Below are 19,582 nucleotides of genomic sequence, written 5' to 3'. Positions count from 1 at the left end.
CAATGAGGGGATTCCTCTTCTAATAAACCCACCAGGAGCATTATATGAACGCACCGAGCTATGTTTCAATAAGGGGATTCCTCTTCTAATAACCCACCAGGAGCATTATATGAACGCACCGAGCTATGTTTCAATGAGGGGATTCCTCTTCTAATAACCCACCAGGAGCATTATATGAACGCACAGAGCTATGTTTCAATGAGGGGATTCCACTTCTAATAACCCACCAGGAGCATTATATGAACGCACCGAGCTATGTTTCAATGAGGGGATTCCTCTTGAAATAAACCACCAGGAGCATTATATGAACGCACCGCGCTGTTTCAATAAGGGGATTCCTCTTCTAATAACCCAGCAGGAGCATTATATGAACGCACCGAGCTATGTTTCAATGAGGGGATTCCTCTTCTAATAACCCACCAGGAGCATTATATGAACGCACCGAGCTATGTTTCAATGAGGGGATTCCTCTTCTAATAACCCACCAGGAGCATTATATGGACGCACCGAGCTATGTTTCAATGAGGGGATTCCTCTTCTAATAACCCACCAGGAGCATTATATGAATGCACCGAGCTATGTTTCAACGAGGGGATTCCTCTTCTAATAACCCACCAGGAGCATTATATGAACGCACAGAGCTATGTTTCAATGAGGGGATTCCTCTTCTAATAACCCACCAGGAGCATTATATGGACGCACCGAGCTATGTTTCAATGAGGGGATTCCTCTTCTAATAACCCACCAGGAGCATTATATGAACGCACCGAGCTATGTTTCAATGAGGGGATTCCTCTTCTAATAACCCACCAGGAGCATTATATGGACGCACCGAGCTGTTTCAATGAGGGGATTCCTCTTCTAATAACCCACCAGGAGCATTATATGGACGCACCGAGCTATGTTTCAATGAGGGGATTCCTCTTCTAATAACCCACCAGGAGCATTATATGGACGCACCGAGCTGTTTCAATGAGGGGATTCCTCTTCTAATAACCCACCAGGAGCATTATATGGACGCACCGAGCTATGTTTCAATAAGGGGATTCCTCTTCTAATAACCCACCAGGAGCATTATATGGACGCACCGATCTATGTTTCAATGAGGGGATTCCTCTTCTAATAAACCCACCAGGAGCATTATATGAACGCACCGAGCTATGTTTCAATGAGGGGATTCCTCTTGTAATAACCCACCAGGAGCATTATATGAACGCACCGAGCTATGTTTCAATGAGGGGATTCCTCTTCTAATAACCCACCAGGAGCATTATATGGACGCACCGAGCTATGTTTCAATAAGGGGATTCCTCTTCTAATAACCCACCAGGAGCATTATATGGACGCACCGAGCTATGTTTCAATGAGGGGATTCCTCTTCTAATAAACCCACCAGGAGCATTATATGAACGCACCGAGCTATGTTTCAATAAGGGGATTCCTCTTCTAATAACCCACCAGGAGCATTATATGAACGCACCGAGCTATGTTTCAATGAGGGGATTCCTCTTCTAATAACCCACCAGGAGCATTATATGGACGCACCGAGCTATGTTTCAATGAGGGGATTCCTCTTCTAATAACCCACCAGGAGCATTATATGAACGCACCGAGCTATGTTTCAATGAGGGGATTCCTTTTATAATAACCCACCAGGAGCATTATATGAACGCACCGAGCTATGTTTCAATGAGGGGATTCCTCTTCTAATAAACCCACCAGGAGCATTATATGAACGCACCGAGCTATGTTTCAATGAGGGGATTCCTCTTGTAATAACCCACCAGGAGCATTATATGAACGCACCGAGCTATGTTTCAATGAGGGGATTCCTCTTGTAATAACCCACCAGGAGCATTATATGAACGCACCGAGCTATGTTTCAATGAGGGGATTCCTCTTCTAATAACCCACCAGGAGCATTATATGGACGCACCGAGCTATGTTTCAATAAGGGGATTCCTCTTCTAATAACCCACCAGGAGCATTATATGGACGCACCGAGCTATGTTTCAATGAGGGGATTCCTCTTCTAATAAACCCACCAGGAGCATTATATGAACGCACCGAGCTATGTTTCAATGAGGGGATTCCTCTTCTAATAACCCACCAGGAGCATTATATGAACGCACCGAGCTATGTTTCAATGAGGGGATTCCTCTTGTAATAACCCACCAGGAGCATTATATGAACGCACAGAGCTATGTTTCAATGAGGGGATTCCACTTCTAATAACCCACCAGGAGCATTATATGAACGCACCGAGCTATGTTTCAATGAGGGGATTCCTCTTGAAATAAACCACCAGGAGCATTATATGAACGCACCGCGCTGTTTCAATGAGGGGATTCCTCTTCTAATAACCCACCAGGAGCATTATATGAACGCACCGCGCTATGTTTCAATGAGGGGGTTCCTCTTCTAATAACCCAGCAGGAGCATTATATGAACGCACCGAGCTATGTTTCAATGAGGGGATTCCTCTTCTAATAACCCACCAGGAGCATTATATGAACGCACAGAGCTATGTTTCAATGAGGGGATTCCTCTTCTAATAACCCACCAGGAGCATTATATGAACGCACCGAGCTATGTTTCAATGAGGGGATTCCTCTTCTAATAACCCACCAGGAGCATTATATGGACGCACCGAGCTATGTTTCAATGAGGGGATTCCTCTTCTAATAACCCACCAGGAGCATTATATGAATGCACCGAGCTATGTTTCAACGAGGGGATTCCTCTTCTAATAACCCACCAGGAGCATTATATGAATGCACAGAGCTATGTTTCAATGAGGGGATTCCTCTTCTAATAACCCACCAGGAGCATTATATGGACGCACCGAGCTATGTTTCAATGAGGGGATTCCTCTTCTAATAACCCACCAGGAGCATTATATGAACGCACCGAGCTATGTTTCAATGAGGGGATTCCTCTTCTAATAACCCACCAGGAGCATTATATGGACGCACCGAGCTATGTTTCAATGAGGGGATTCCTCTTCTAATAACCCACCAGGAGCATTATATGGACGCACCGAGCTATGTTTCAATGAGGGGATTCCTCTTCTAATAACCCACCAGGAGCATTATATGGACGCACCGAGCTGTTTCAATGAGGGGATTCCTCTTCTAATAACCCACCAGGAGCATTATATGGACGCACCGAGCTATGTTTCAATAAGGGGATTCCTCTTCTAATAACCCACCAGGAGCATTATATGGACGCACCGAGCTATGTTTCAATGAGGGGATTCCTCTTCTAATAAACCCAGCAGGAGCATTATATGAACGCACCGAGCTATGTTTCAATGAGGGGATTCCTCTTGTAATAACCCACCAGGAGCATTATATGAACGCACCGAGCTATGTTTCAATGAGGGGATTCCTCTTCTAATAACCCACCAGGAGCATTATATGGACGCACCGAGCTATGTTTCAATAAGGGGATTCCTCTTCTAATAACCCACCAGGAGCATTATATGGACGCACCGAGCTATGTTTCAATGAGGGGATTCCTCTTCTAATAAACCCACCAGGAGCATTATATGAACGCACCGAGCTATGTTTCAATAAGGGGATTCCTCTTCTAATAACCCACCAGGAGCATTATATGAACGCACCGAGCTATGTTTCAATGAGGGGATTCCTCTTCTAATAACCCACCAGGAGCATTATATGAACGCACAGAGCTATGTTTCAATGAGGGGATTCCACTTCTAATAACCCACCAGGAGCATTATATGAACGCACCGAGCTATGTTTCAATGAGGGGATTCCTCTTGAAATAAACCACCAGGAGCATTATATGAACGCACCGCGCTGTTTCAATAAGGGGATTCCTCTTCTAATAACCCACCAGGAGCATTATATGAACGCACCGAGCTATGTTTCAATGAGGGGGTTCCTCTTCTAATAACCCAGCAGGAGCATTATATGAACGCACCGAGCTATGTTTCAATGAGGGGATTCCTCTTCTAATAACCCACCAGGAGCATTATATGAACGCACCGAGCTATGTTTCAATGAGGGGATTCCTCTTCTAATAACCCACCAGGAGCATTATATGAACGCACCGAGCTATGTTTCAATGAGGGGATTCCTCTTCTAATAACCCACCAGGAGCATTATATGGACGCACCGAGCTATGTTTCAATGAGGGGATTCCTCTTCTAATAACCCACCAGGAGCATTATATGGACGCACCGAGCTATGTTTCAATGAGGGGATTCCTCTTCTAATAACCCACCAGGAGCATTATATGAACGCACCATATTTCAATGAGGGGATTCCTTTAATTTTATTGCCCCTTGTTATACAAGACTAAGGTTAAGACGCTGATGGTATATGTTTTAAAGGAGGTGGCAGCAGACATTAGGAGTAAATTCTGGCATTTCTGCTACAAAAGGACATTGAATTAGAGGTTCAGGGCTGTCTGTAGGGCACTTATGTTTTCTGTTATATATACCTGGATTTGGGGGTGCATAGCTGCTTCTGGGGAACTAATTGTTTCAGGTTCGTGTCTTCTCCAAGGGGCAGTAACCTCAGGACAGGGGGCACATTCACCAATAAATATAGATCCAGTTGGAGAGAGGCCCTGATGGGAGACAGAAATATTAGTAAACACATATTTCAGTCCATGACATTAAAAACAAATTAATCTTAAATCCCATACCGAATTCCATAACTTCTAAAATCCCATAACAAATAATGAATTCCATAACATCTTTAAGCCCTAGATTACCCCCAACAACTCTTCGATTTACCAGTATAATATGAAATCAATTATCTCACTTCTCATTAACAAAAGAAAGGGAGAAAAAAAATCTGCACTTCAGGCAAATGTCAATGAGTAAATCCTTGTCCGATCTCGCTCAATGTTTCCCACGATATTATTATTATTATTGTAATATCTAGCAATTTGTTTCCCAGTCAAAGGCAGTACCCAATACAGTGCCTGCTATGGTTACCATAAAATAAACTCAAAGGGGTTATAAGCTGCAGGACAGATACAAAATATTGATGCCCTTATTAAAGGGATGAAGGAGGTTCCCTGCTTGACAGTAATAGTAATCACCTCCGATGCACTAAAACCTTCTCACTATGGTCTCTGGCCTGAATGCATTTCTTAAACATTCATCTTGGGTCTGAAATGTTTTCCAAAGCTTGGAGAGATTCAGGATAACCATATAAAATATTATGTTACATCTTTATAATGAGCTGTTCTGTCCTTAAAGAGGAAAAATTATCATGGAAATAAAGGGGATGTTTCTGCTCATTGTTCCACTATTAGTATTTTGCCTCAGATTACTTTTTTATACACCGGCATCTGAACAGCAAAATTATATGCTTCATAACTCTACTGTCCAGTATAAAGACCAACAGGAGAGCAAACACAAAGATCTAGAAAACAGACAATTACTGAAGCACATTGGATACCAAAGTCCTATCTAGTACCATAAAATACAAAGCCACATGGTTAATTGCATAGTGAAAGGAGAATAGCAGATACCAGTGATTAGCAGAGGAGAAGATAAGAAAAGGGACAGCACCATGTCTGATGTACACTGGACTTACAGTTGGAAGTCCTTTAAGGGCCTCATGGAGGGGGATTCTGGAAGACGAACATGAAGAACACACAAGAGGGTTGAGGAAGAGGGGAAGTAAATCATATTCTCTGTGTACAGTGAGAACCCGGGAAGATGCTGATTCTCTTCATGTAATCTCCGGTGTCGGCGTCCCCACTAGGAGTCTGATGTGCAAAGGCTGGAGAACAAGGTTTTGCTTTACTTGATGAGCAACAGGAGGTACGTTATTGTGGGTGCATATATGCAGTGATGGGTGACAATGGTTTCCAGGTGGATCATGCTTCAGTAGTCAGGCTCAAGTTTAGTACATTTATTGTAATCTAGAGTTCAACAGAGTACAGGTTACAGGGAGTGTATGATGCGTTTTGGCTTAATTCCTGCCATTTGCTGGTGGGTTTTCCTCTGCTCTGTACATGGCCAGTAAGAGGTGGACACCTGTGTGCAGGAATGTCCGTGCAAAAATTCTGGTGCCAGATGATAGCCTTCTCTTAGTCATCTCTCAATATACAAACAACATTTATAAGAACATGAATTTATTTTGCCACCTTGCTAAAATAGTTTTCTTTCAGGCTTTTTGGTTAAAAGTTTAGGCACTGCTTTGGAGTACAGTTAGAAATAAATTGAGTGTTATATATTTATATATATATATATTTATAAAATAAAAAAATCCAAGTACAGCTTCACCACATGCAGAGCAGGGAAAGGGGTGTTTGAGTTCATGAGACTGGGATGGAATATCCTATACTAGGACATGTACGGGGGCTGCTAAAGCTTCGTGCCCCCTGCTTGCTTCCTGACTGCAGCTTTGATGTAGGTTTAACAGTGCATTTGTCAATTCAGCCATGTCAAAAGGGACACCTTGAGGACCAGTTGTGTATCTACGACCATAGCTTGTGGAAGAGTATGAGGAAGAAGAAAAGCTCATTTGAAATCCTGCATTGCCAGTGGCATCAATGCTGCCTCGACGTGAGCCAGACCTAGATCCAGTTCTGGAACCTGATCTGGAGCCTGAGGCTGAACCAGAGCCGCTGACATTATATGGACTGTAGTAGCCTTTACTGGACTGAGAGGATGCTTCTAGGAGTCTCAAACCGGTGCCATCTTCCACCATACTTTTTTCCATGGCTTCTTTGTAGGAGATTTTGAGTTTTGTTTTTGGACAGGTCAAATACTTAGAGTAGGTGTTCACATCTCTCAGTTTCTGGGCTGTCCGGGTATCAATGGTACCTTTATGGAGGGCATCATCTAGACTGACACGTCCTTCAACTTCTGGCTCAATAAGTCCACCAGTGAGGTACTGCACTTCTAGGAAGCGCTGACCAGCCTCATAGTAAAGCCAGCCCTTTTTAAGAGCTTGAGCAGCAGACATTTTTGTCTTTGTTCTTGGGTCTTCAAATCCATTATAAGCCTTCTGGGCAAGGTTAATTCTGTCTACCATGATTTTGTCAACCAGACCTTTATTGACTGCATCAACAACTGCATATTTTTGCCCTGTGACAGGGTCAATGATTCCTCCTGTACATGCTTGAGCTTCTAGCAAACGTTGGCCAGTGATGTTATCTACAAGGTTGCGATGCATGGCCTCGGTAACAGATACTTTTTCTAAAGTGTCTGTGTCCACTATTCCAGCGATAGGGCCCGTCTCTTCAGTTGGATCACTCCAAGAAGATAGTTGCGCCTTTGAAGCTGGACTTGCTGTATAAGAGGAAGAAGAGCCGACAGATGAGGATCTAGAGCGGAATCCACCCATGTTACCAGACAACATGTCTGCAAACTCTGTGATGGACAATGTACCGGAGCGATACTGGTCTAATGACGACTGGTCAATCAGGCCTTTTGAAATGGCATCATCAATATCATATTGTCTTCCTGATCTTCTGTCCGTGATCATGGATTTTACTACCCCATCAGAAGATGAGATTGTAACTTCTTCCCACTCACATTCTTGCTCAGAGAGTTCTATATATGTTTGATGGTCAATAAGCCCTTTGCGATAGGCTTCATATACGGACATCTCTTTACCAGTCTCAGGGTCAACAATTACCACTCTGCGTTTACGGACTGAGGATTTAGAAGAAGTCTTTCTTTCGCGTTTCTTTTCTTTTAGAGGCAGAAGGCAGAGTCCAGTCTCTGGATCTGTAATGCATCTTTCCATGAGCTGAAGATAAGTCAGATTCTCCTCTGTATTAGGATCAAAGAATCCCTTGGTGTCATCACTTGGATCAGTAAGAATTTCATTCATTTCCTCATCAAACAGACCTCTTTTGTATGCCATCTCCACTGGCAAGCGATGGCTTTCTTCTGGATCAATAATGCCTCCAGTTGCAATCTGTGCTTCCAGTAAGCGGATTCCATGATCTTTTAGAATCAGTCCTTTCTTCATGGCTTGGAAAAGAGAGATGAGCTTTCCTGAGTAAGGATCTTTATAACCTGTCACTGCTCTTTCTGCTGACAAAAGTTTATCTTTGAATTCGGGCCCAACGATACCCATGCGCACAGCATCTTCTACAGCCAACTTGAGACCTTTGATTGGGTCAATAACGTAACCTGTGGCAGCCTGTGCTTCCAGTAATTCAAATGCTGTTCCTGGTCTTATCATGCCTTTCTTCATGGCTTGATAGATGGAGAATCTTTCTTTGGAAGATTCCACATAAACACCTGCAATGCAGCTAGTTCCCTCCAGGAATTTTTGGAGGTTTCTTGAGACCTCTTCAAGAGTGGTCAGTCCTTCTTGTAGTCGCTGGGCTGTAGCTGCATCCATGACTTCAGAGCGCACCAGTTCTTCCATGGTGATATCTTTCCTTAAACCTTTGAATGTCAGCTTCCTCTTGTCTGCAAGGGGCAGCAGGAAGAGTTTGCTGTTTTCATCTCCACGACATCTCTTCAGCAACTGAGCATAACTGAGTTTTTCATCTGTGGATGGATCCACATAACTGCGGACTTCACTAGGCTCAGACAGCATGTCCAGAGTATCGTTGTTGAGGTATCCACGCATGAATGCTATTTCATGTGGGATGTGGAACCCAAATCGAGGATCAATGATTCCACCTGTTGCTAATTGTGCATCAAGAAGCCTCAGTGCTTGATCAGAGGGAATCAAATCTTTCTTCATTGCTTGGAAAATGGAGATCATCTGCTCAGTGTAAGGATCTCTGTACCCTGTCACAGCTCTTTCAGCAGAGAGGAGTCTGTCGTGAATTTCTGGACCAACAACACCCTTTCTCACAGCCTCATCTACAGTTAAAAGTTCATTCTTTACAGGATCAACAATAAAACCAGTAGCTGCCTGAGCATCTAGAAGTACATTCGCCACATCGGGTGTGATAAAGCCCTTTTTCATAGCCTGGTAAATACTTATAGCTTGCTTGGAGCCAGGCAGCTGCAGCCCCGCAATACATCCTGTGCCATAGAGGTATCTCCAGACAGTCTCAATTTGTATAATTTCCTGAATAGTCTTTATTCCTTGTTTAAGCATGTTGTACATTTCCATGGTTATAAGCTTAGACTCATACAACTCCTCTGCTGTGATACGGCGACGGACAAAATCATATGAGTAAGTCTGTTGTTGCCGTATGATTTCAGTTTTTTCAATTATCTCAATAATAATGATAATCATGCGTTCCTTTGTCAACTTCCCAGCACGGAACTCTTCCATCAGACGATCTCTTTCCTCTTGAGGCAGCAAGTCAGACTGCATTAGCTCCCATATGGTCATAGAAGAGCCAGCCATGCTGCCAGAAGGAATGTCTACTTTAGTTTCTTCAAATACCTTCTTTGTCTCTGCTTCACTATAGATTTTACCAGTGTCTGCTGGACTTAGTTTCTCCTTCTTTAGGGTGAGAAGGTTAAGTCCAGTGTCTGGATCTTTAATACATCTATCCTTCAGTTGTAGATATGTAAGGTTCTCATGGGTATTGGGATCAAAGAATCCTTTGGTGTCATCTGTGGGGTCAGACAGGATTTTGTTCATTGCTTCATCAAAGTATCCTCGTTTGTAAGCAACTTCCACTGGAACACGATGACTGTGCACTGGATCGATAATGCCTCCAGTCGCTATCTGTGCTTCTAAAAGTCGTATCCCATGATCTTTCAAGAGGAGACCTTTTTGAATAGCTTCAAAGACAGAGATTGTGTTTCCTGAATATGGATCTTTGTAGCCGGTTACAGCCTTTTCAGCAGACAGAAGCTTTTCATGCAGTTCTGGCCCAACTACACCAGCTTTCACAGCCTCATTGACATAGAATTTCTGATTCTTTACAGCATCAATGATAAATCCAGTAGCAGCCTGAGCTTCAAGAAGTACCAGAGCGGTTCCAGGTCTAAGGAAGTTTCTCTTCATGGCTTGGTAGATGTTCATCTTTAGCTTGCTTTCCTCTAGGTAGACACCAGCAATGCAATCACTGCCCTGCAGATACTGTCTCACGGTATCGGTTTCTGATATTTCCTTTACAGATTTCTTGCCTTCTTTCAGCTGATTATATTGAGACAGGTCAATAATTTTTGACTCCAGCAGTTCAGAAGCAGGTACAGGAGCTCGAAGACCGGTAAATGTAAGACGCTGTTGTTTCTTGGTTTCAGTTTCTTCCACAATCGTAATAAGGATTTTGATTATCTTTTCAATTGTAACTTTGCCAGTCTTGTACTGCCTGATGAGCTCCCTTCTTTGTTCTTCAGTAAAGTATTCAGAATGTATTAACTCCCAAATAGAAATGGTCTTTCCTTTAAAGATGCCACTAGGCACCTCCACGGTTGTCTTCTCAAAGGCTTCTTTTGCTTGTGAATCATTGTAAACCTCTTCCAGTTGTGATTGTATGGCTTGTTCAGAGAGAGGTAGCAAGTAGTGTCCAGTTTTCTTGTCTATTTTGCATTTTGTCTGTAGCTGGGCATAGGTGAGGTTTTCTTGACTGTTTGGGTCATAGAATCCTGTGTTCTCATCAACAGGCTCAGAGAGAAGCCTAATAGTTTCTTCATCTAAGTGTCCACGTTTATAAGCAACATCAAGTGGAAGGCGATGGCTATTTATAGGGTCAATTATTCCACCAGTAGAGAGCTGTGCATCAAGGAGACGGATACCGCCGTCTTTGGGGATGAGGCCTTTCTTAAAAGCTTGGAAAAGTGACAATGCCTGTCCTGTGTACGGATCTTTGTATCCAGTAACCGCCTTTTCTGCAGATAGCAATTTCTCGTGGTACTCTGGGCCAACAACACCAGCTTTGACTGCCTCATCCACAGGGAGGAGCTCATTATGGATTGGGTCAATAATGTATCCTGTACCAGCTTGGGCTTCAAGTAGGCTAAGAGCAGTAAGAGGCTTCAGCAGGTTTTTCCTTATAGCATCGTACAATGTAAGTTTTTCACCAGATTTTTCCACTTGGACACCAGCTATTGCTGTGGATCCAGTTAAGTATTTTTTTACAGAATCCAACTCAGACGCTTCTTTGACTGCCTTCTTGCCTTGGTGTAGTTGGTTGAAAAGGTCTTTGTCAATGATTTTACTCTCTACCAGTTCTGCTGCTGGTACAGGGACTCTTAGTCCATCAAAACACAGCTGTTTCTTCTTCTCACTCTCTTCCACCACAGTGATTATTATTTTAATGATCTTCTCAACAGTGATTTTTCCAGTCTTATACTGACGTAAGAGCTCTCGCCTTTGTTCTTCAGTAAAATATTCTGAGTTGATTATTTCCCAGATGGTGACAGTCTTTCCTTCAAACTTTCCAAATGGAACAGAAACTGTGGCTTTCTTGAATACATCTTTTGCTTCTGAATCTGTGTATACCAGTTCTCCTTTTCCTGCTTTGTCAGTTAAAGGTAGCAAACAGAACTTTGTTTCTTGATCTACGATACATCTCTCCAAAAGTTGCAAGTACGTAAGATTTTCTTGGGTATTGGGATCAAAGAAGCCTTTTGTGTCATCTGTTGGGTCAGACAAGATCTTGTTCATTTCTTCATCAAAATAGCCTCGTTTGTAAGCTACATCCAAGGGTACACGATGACTATTGACTGGATCAACAATACCTCCTGTGGCAATCTGAGCCTCTAATAGACGTATACCATGGTCCTTTACGATCAAGTCTTTTTTCATTGCTTGGAAGAGTGAAATCTTGTCTCCTGTGTAAGGATCTTTGTATCCAGTAATTGCCCTTTCGGCAGACAACATTTTATTGTGTATTTCAGGACCAATAACATTTTCTTTTACAGCCTCACTAACAGTCAGCTTTTTGTTTCTTACTGGGTCCATTATATACCCAGAGGCTGCTTGAGCTTCTAGCAGAATGAGGGCAGTTCCAGGGGTAATTAGCTTTTTCTTCATAGCATTGTAAATGCTTATTTTTTCATTGCTGGGTTTGATCAGCAGTCCAGCAATGCTGCTCTTGCCTTGCAGGTATTTTCGTATATCATCTCGCTGGGAAAGATCATTCACAGTCACCGACTTCTTTGACAATTCATCCAACATCTCTTTGGTCAAGATGCCAGCCTCATACAGTTTGTTGGCAGATACTTTCTGTCTTAAGCCATCAAAGGCATTCTCATAGTCTCCATTGTGAGCTGTGCCATCAGTGACCGTGGTATTTCCATTTGGCATGGCTGATGTCTGCGTTAGAATGGTTTCTTTGTGGATCACGATCTCCTTGGTTTTCTCCAGTGCAATCCTATGTTCTTGCTCCAGCTGCTCAAGTCTCTCCCGTAGTTTCCTATTTTCTTCTTCAAGCAGTCGCTCTTGTTCTTGCCGCTGCCTATTTAGCTCCTGGAGCTCATCTTGCTTCTGATGAACCTTGTCCTCTGCCTCTAGCTGTTTCCTCATTGCATCATCCATGGAAACCTTCAATAGTCTTTTCTCTTCCTCAAGCTTACTTAGCTGTCGCTCCTTCTCAGCTTTCAAATTTTGAGCTTTGTTCACCTCTACTTCAAAGAGTTTCTCTAGTTTTGCCTTTTCATCTTCAATGTACTTCTCCTTCTGAATTAGTATTTCTTTCTCGGACAGGAACACAGATTGAAGACTTTGGGTTTCTTGACGTAGCTGTTCTTTTTGAGTCTTCTCCATCTGTAAAACACAAGATATATGTTAATGATATAATCTACATGAAACCAATATCTACAATAGCAGGAGGATTTATCTTGTAGAGAATTTCTGAATGGTGTTAACTATTATGAACTTGGCTGAAGCAATGGAAGAGTTGCTTTTTCGTGTGTCATATACAGAATCCATGCATTCCTGATCTAGATCATGAATTATTGGCTCTGTTTTGTGAGCTCTGTTGGTGGGAACATAGACTGTCACATGACCCAAATATTAGGCCCCTTTTCCAGAGGTTTTGTTAGGAAATGACATTGCTCATATGCACAATACAAAATACTGGTGTTCTGATTACCAGTAATGATAAAATCAGATCATTTTCATTTTTGCATTTCACAAAATTTCTGAAATTTTAAAAGTCTGCTCCATGAAATGGCCAATGGGACAGAGCAATAAAAATGTAAACATAATAAAATTAAAAGGACCCAACATATTAAAGGAGGGAAAAACAATGGCAGATGGATCTAAGAACGTATCTATGGCCACTTTTTTGAAGTTAATAAAACATGAATGCTTTGGCATACACTGTAAAATTAAATACCTCTTCAGACTTTCTCTGCAAAAGTTCTGCTTCTTTCTTTAGTTTCTCCTTCTCCTTCTCGAGGTCAGAAATGGCTTTCCGTAAATCCTCTGCCTCTTTATCACTTTGCTGTCTCTGTATTTCAAGAGTTTGGACCACAGTCATTTTCTCTTTGGTTGATAATTCTGTCTTGTGCAGTTTCTCACTAATTTCCTCTGCCTGTTTCCTAAATTTCTTGGCATCATCCTCTGCTTTAGACTGAGCCCTGCTCATCTCTACCACTTGCAGCTTGAGACGTTCAGCTTCTGCACTGATTTCCAATTGCCGCCTGCGTTCAACCTCCAAGGTTTTTTGGAAGCCCTCTGTTTCCTCCGCGAGCTGCTGGAGCATCATCTCTTTATCTTCCTGCAACTTCTTTGCCTGTTCCACAGCAAGTTCTTTCTGTTTCTGCAGGAGCTCTGCTTCTGCCTTCAAGCGTGTGGCTTCTTGAACAGCTTGCATCTTTTCTTTCAACATCTTCTCAGCCAATGCCCGCTGCTCAGAAAGGCCATCTTCTGCCACCTTTCTCAGGCGAGCTGCTTCCTGGGCCTCTATGCTCAAACGAGCAGCATCTTCAGCAACCTGCTTCATCTTCTCAGCTTCCTCCAGTAAGAACTTCTGGGTATTGTCTTTGTCTTTTAGAATGAGCATCTTATTTTCCTCTTCAATGCGAATCTTCAGTTTTACCAGCTCTTCCATCTGTATCTTAACTTTAAACAGCTCATCCTCCACAAGCTTCTTCTGCTGCAATGACTCAGTCACCTCCTCTTTAAGACGGCCTAGCTCATCATCAAGTATATTTTTCTGATGGTCAGTTTCCTCCAGCCTCAGCTTTACTTTGGTCAGCTCACTCTCGACCTGCTCTTTTTGCCGGAGAGTTTTTTCAGAAAATTTCTTGTGTTTTTCCATTTCAGCATCAGCCAACTGCTTCTGTTTGAGTGCAGCCTGCTCAGCCTGGCCCCTTTTCGCAGCTTCCAGTTCCGCATCTTTACGGATCTTTTCCGCATCTTCCTGTGCGAGAGCTTTAGCCTGAGCATCTTCCTCGGCCCTCTGTTTTTGACGTTCAGCTTCCTCAGCTCTTTGACGTGACAACGCAGCTTCATGTTCTGCCTTGGCACGAGCTCGATCAGCTTCTTCGGCTGTGCGTTTGGCCTTTTCAGCTTCTTCCTTCAGTTTATCAAGGATGCTCTGCTCTTGGATCCTTGTTTGCAATAATTCCTGTTCTTTTTGCTGGACAGCAGCATAGTAGGCCTTTTCCTCAGCATCAATTTTATTTCTGGCAGCTTCTTGAGCCAGCTGAATTTGTTTTTCTGCCTCCGTCTCAGCTAGTTCTTTCTGCTTTTTGGCTTCCTCTGCCTTGGCTTTAAGCCTATCCACTTCTTCTAAGGCTGCTTTACGCTGTCTGGCAGCCTCTTGTTCAGCAGCTATTATCTTCTTGACCTTGTCTTCTGCTTCCCTGCGCCTGGTCTCCTCCTTTAAAGCTAACTGTCTTTGTTTCTCGGCCTCCTGCTCAGCTCTTTCTTTGCTCTGCTGAGTTTCATCTGCAATGACTTTTAATTTCTGAAGTTCAAGCTCCAGATCAGATTTGCCTTCAGAAGCCTTCTCAAAATTAATTTTCAGGATTCGAATTTCTTCTTCAATCAACCTCCTATGTTTCATGGTCTCATCCACAATGTTCTTCTGCCTCTCTAGTTCATTCTCAGAGGACTGTTTAAGAAGAAGTATTTTCTCCTCAATGTCCTGTTTATGTTGTGCTGCCTGCTCCTCTAGCAGCTTCCTCTGATAAGCTTCATCTTCTGCCAGTCTTCGGAGACGCTCATTCTCTGCTTCCTTCTCTTTCAGGGCAATTTCAGCTTCTGTTTTCAATCGTGTGGCTTCATTGATAGCGGCAAGCTTTTCCTTTAGAATTCGCTCTGCTTCTGCTCTCTGCCGAATGGCGTCTTCTTCGGCCAGCTGCCTTTGCCTCTTGGCCTCCTCTGAGAGGGCACGTAACCTTGCAGCTTCTTCGGCAAGTTCTCGGAGCTTGTCTGCCTCTTCTTCCAGCATCTGCTTTGATTTCTCACTTGCAGAACGAGACTCTTCCTCTGCCTTTGATTTGGCCTGCAAGAGGATCTCCATTTCTGCCCGCACCTTAGCTAGCTCTTCCTCTAAAGCTTTCCTCCTCTGTATAGCCTCATTCACCTCATTCTTGAGGCGGTAAAGATCCTCCTCCAGAACAATACGCTGCTGTTCTCCACTCTCCATTTCTGCTTTCAACCGTATAAGCTCTTGCTCAGCAGAAAACTTCTGAAGGGCTGTGTCCTCAGACAGCTTTCTCTGTTTCTCCAGCTCTTCTTCTGCCAGTTCCTTCTGGCGCAATGCTGATTCTTCAGCCTTGGATCTTTTTCTAGTTTCTCGTTCAGCATCTTCCTTCTGCTTCTCTGCCTCCTCCTGAGCCAGAGTTTTTTTGTGAGCAACCTCTTCTGCCTGAAGCCTTAAACGCAAGGCTTCATTTGCTTTCTGCCTCCACTTCTCCAGCTCCTTCTCTGCCTCTTCCCTGGCATTCTCTGCATCCAGCTGCTGCTTCTTGAGACGCTCTGCTTCCTCCTGCAGGTGGGTAACGGTTATATGTTCTTGTTTCAGAGACATCTCCAGCTGAGTAGTCTTCTCTAGGAAAGACATGCGCTTGCTCTGCAGCTGGGTTTCTGCGCTTTGCTGGGCTACTTCTTGAGCTTGTTTGATCTGCCTCTCCTTTTCAAACTCTGCCTGTTTCATCCTCCTTTCTGCCTCTTCTGCTTGCAGTCTTAATTTTTCCAGGTCTTCCAAAGCCTTCTGCTTTTCCCGAGCTGCATCTCGCTCAGCTTGTATCTTTCGCTGAAGCTCTTCCTCTGCCTCGCGCTTTTTCTGGGTCTCATCTTTCACCTGTTTGCGCAAGCGATCGGCTTCCTCTTGTGCTTGCTTCTTCTGCCGCTCTGCATCTTCAGCACGAGTTCTCAGAGCTCTCAACTCATCTTCTGCACTAGACTTTTGCTTCTGGCTAGTTTCCAGCTGTAGCCGGATAATCCTGATCTCCTCCTCCACCTTCTTGCGGCTGTATTCAGCCTCTTCGATCAGTTTGAGCTTTGCATTAATCTCCGTTACAGAGTTTTGCTTCATCTGATGCAACTCTTGCTGGATGGTCTTCTTCTGCTGCTCAGCATCTACAGCAACAATCTCCCTTCTGGAGACCTCTTCTTGCATGTGCAGCCTCAGCTCCTTGGCTTCTTTCTCTGCCATAGATTTGGCCTGTTCATGGGCCTCAGCAAGCTGCCTCTGTTTCTCCAACTGAGCCTCTACCTCGGCCAGCTTCCTCCTTTCCTCTTGTTTCAGCTTCTCTGTCGCTCTCTGAAGGAGGGTGGGAGGGGCAGGAAAGACGGGGTGGAGAGGGACAATGGAGACAAAAAGGGAAAAAGAAAAATAAAACAGATGGAAAAAAATAATTCTATGCTCTATGGTACAACTTACAACTTAACTAAAAACAATGGCTGAACACAAAGGGATGAGAGGATGGATGTTGAGTGATACTCACGGAGTACAGGTAAAGAAGCACTGGGTATTAGAAAGAAACACTTGTACAATAGACAATGTTAACTGCAAAATGCGCTATGCGGAACAACAGGTATGTGGTTATGCATATTTGGCCGACTTGTATAACCGTGTCCGCCCTTCATACTGCAATATAACACCAACAGGGAAACATGCATACTGCACTATTGTATCCAGTGCTGCATTTACTGCACTATTGCATTGTGTTTTACCCTTTGCAGGATTTACTACAAACAGCTTCACGCACAGTGCTGCAGTGGAGCACTTGCTAAATTAACTTTTGCCACTCAGCATTTACTGCAATAATGCATCTTGTGGAACACTTACTACAATATGACATTCTGCACAATATTACTATAACTCGCTTTAGCAGTATAACATCCTGTGCAAACCTTCTACAGTGCAGCAGCGTACAATGAATTCACTTCTCCATACACCATTTGTTGCATTCACTTCCCGACATACATTGTGCACAGTGTGCTGCCACACTCTAATCCACACATGGTGCCCCACGCAGCATTAACACTGGATAGCATTCCCTGCTATGGAGAACCAGTCACCACATTCCCTGCGACGGAGAATCAGTCTACACATTCCCTTCCCCCGGAGAATCAGTCTCCACATTCCCTTCCCCCGGAGAATCAGTCTCCACATTCCCTTCCCCCGGAGAATCGGTCTCCACATTCCCTTCCCCCGGAGAATCGGTCTCCACATTCCCTTCCCCCGGAGAATCGGTCTCCACATTCCCTTCCCCCGGAGAATCGGTCTCCACATTCCCTTCCCCCGGAGAATCGGTCTCCACATTCCCTTCCCCCGGAGAATCGGTCTCCACATTCCCTTCCCCCGGAGAATCGGTCTCCACATTCCCTTCCCCCGGAGAATCGGTCTCCACATTCCCTTCCCCCGGAGAATCGGTCTCCACATTCCCTTCCCTTCCCCCGGAGAATCGGTCTCCACATTCCCTTCCCCCGGAGAATCAGTCTCCACATTCCCTTCCCCCGGAGAATCTGTCACCACATTCCCTTCCCCCGGAGAATCGGTCTCCACATTCCCTGCCCCGGAGAACCAGTCACAACATTCCCTGCCCCGGAGAATCTGTCACCACATTCCCTGCCCCGGAGAATCAGTCACCACATTCCCTGCCCCGGAGAATCAGTCACCACATTCCCTGCCCCGGAGAATCAGTCACCACATTCCCTGCCCCGGAGAATCAGTCACCACATTCCCTGCCCCGGAGAATCAGTCACCACATTCCCTGCCCCGGAGAATCAGTCACCACATTCCCTGCCCCGGAGAATCAGTCACCACATTCCCTGCCCCGGAGAATCAGTCACCACATTCCCTGCCCCGGAGAATCAGTCACCACATTCCCTGCCCCGGAGAATCAGTCACCACATTCCCTGCCCCGGAGAATCAGTCACCACATTCTCTGCCCTGGAGAATCAGTCACCACATTCCCTGCCCCGGAGAATCAGTCACCACATTCCCTGCCCCGGAGAATCAGTCACTACATTCCCTGCCCCGGAGAATCAGTCACCACATTCTCTGCTGCGGAGAATCAGTCACCACATTCTCTGCCCTGGAGAATCAGTCACCACATTCTCTGCCCTGGAGAATCAGTCACCACATTCCCTGCCCCGGAGAATCAGTCACCACATTCCCTGCCCCGGAGAATCAGTCACCACATTCTCTGCTGCGGAGAATCAGTCACCACATTCCCTGCCCTGGAGAATCAGTCACCACATTCCCTGCCCCGGAGAATCAGTCACCACATTCCCTGCCCCGGAGAATCAGTCACCACATTCCCTGCCCCGGAGAATCAGTCACCACATTCTCTGCTGCGGAGAATCAGTCACCACATTCTCTGCCCTGGAGAATCAGTCACCACATTCTCTGCCCTGGAGAATCATTGCACAATAACAATCATTAGATAAACACAGAATACTGGAGTAATGAAGGAGTTAGAGACATGTCAGAATGCTTTCTGGATTAGTGTCTTCGGGACAGTATTGAACACACAGCAACATAGAAGACATAAACACAGCATTCTAAAAGTGGAAGCAAAGCAATTAATTGCAGCAGGTTTAGGGAAAATTAATAGTTAATTTACTCCAAATAACTTACTAACTCCATGCACAACATATAACCGCTCATAAAATAGACTGTGTACCAACTCATCCAGAAATACACAGGTACAAGACCTCCCTACGGCTATTAAATCTGCCCATTAAAAACCCTCACTAAGCCCTGACAGCGTGCTCCCACACTTGGCAGCAAAGTCCAAAAACGGAAGCATCTGCATCCCAAACAGGCCCGGCTGCCCATGTCATAGAAACCAATGGGGGTACGTATGGCAGTTCTGTTAGAAATGCCGTTACATAGAACCATCTGCATCCCAAACAGGCCCGGCTGCCCATGTCATAGAATGCAATGGGGGTACGTATGGCAGTTCTGTTAGAAATGCCGTTACATAGAACCATCTGCTTCCCAAACAGGCCCGGCTGCCCATGTCATAGAATGCAATGGGGGTACGTATGGCAGTTCTGTTAGAAATGCCGTTACATAGAACCATCTGCATCCCAAACAGGCCCGGCTGCCCATGTCATAGAATGCAATGGGGGTACGTATGGCAGTTCTGTTAGAAATGCCGTTACATAGACCCATCTGCTTCCCAAACAGGCCCGGCTGCCCATGTCATAGAATGCAATGGGGGTACGTATGGCAGTTCTGTTAGAAATGCCGTTACATAGAACCATCTGCATCCCAAACAGGCCCGGCTGCCCATGTCATA

General features: G+C 44.5%; 1 protein-coding gene across 5 annotated transcripts in view; it reads right to left on the bottom strand.

The window, feature by feature from the left end:
- Positions 1-19,582, bottom strand: part of PLEC (plectin) — a 556,052-nt gene that overhangs the window by 3,457 nt on the left and 533,013 nt on the right. For all 5 annotated transcript variants that reach the window (XM_063450946.1, XM_063450942.1, XM_063450944.1 and 2 more), the window contains 3 exons: positions 13,210-16,590; positions 5,580-12,635; positions 4,471-4,599 (listed from right to left, as the gene is read on the bottom strand). In XM_063450946.1, the coding sequence (XP_063307016.1) occupies positions 6,330-12,635; positions 13,210-16,590 (9,687 nt within the window). In that variant the 3' untranslated portion in view covers positions 4,471-4,599; positions 5,580-6,329. The remainder of the gene's footprint in view (positions 1-4,470; positions 4,600-5,579; positions 12,636-13,209; positions 16,591-19,582) is intronic.

This window comes from Pelobates fuscus, chromosome 4, assembly GCF_036172605.1.
Source record: "Pelobates fuscus isolate aPelFus1 chromosome 4, aPelFus1.pri, whole genome shotgun sequence".
In the NCBI taxonomy this organism is placed as follows: domain Eukaryota; kingdom Metazoa; phylum Chordata; class Amphibia; order Anura; family Pelobatidae; genus Pelobates; species Pelobates fuscus.
This window is presented reverse-complemented; position numbering and strand designations above follow the sequence as displayed.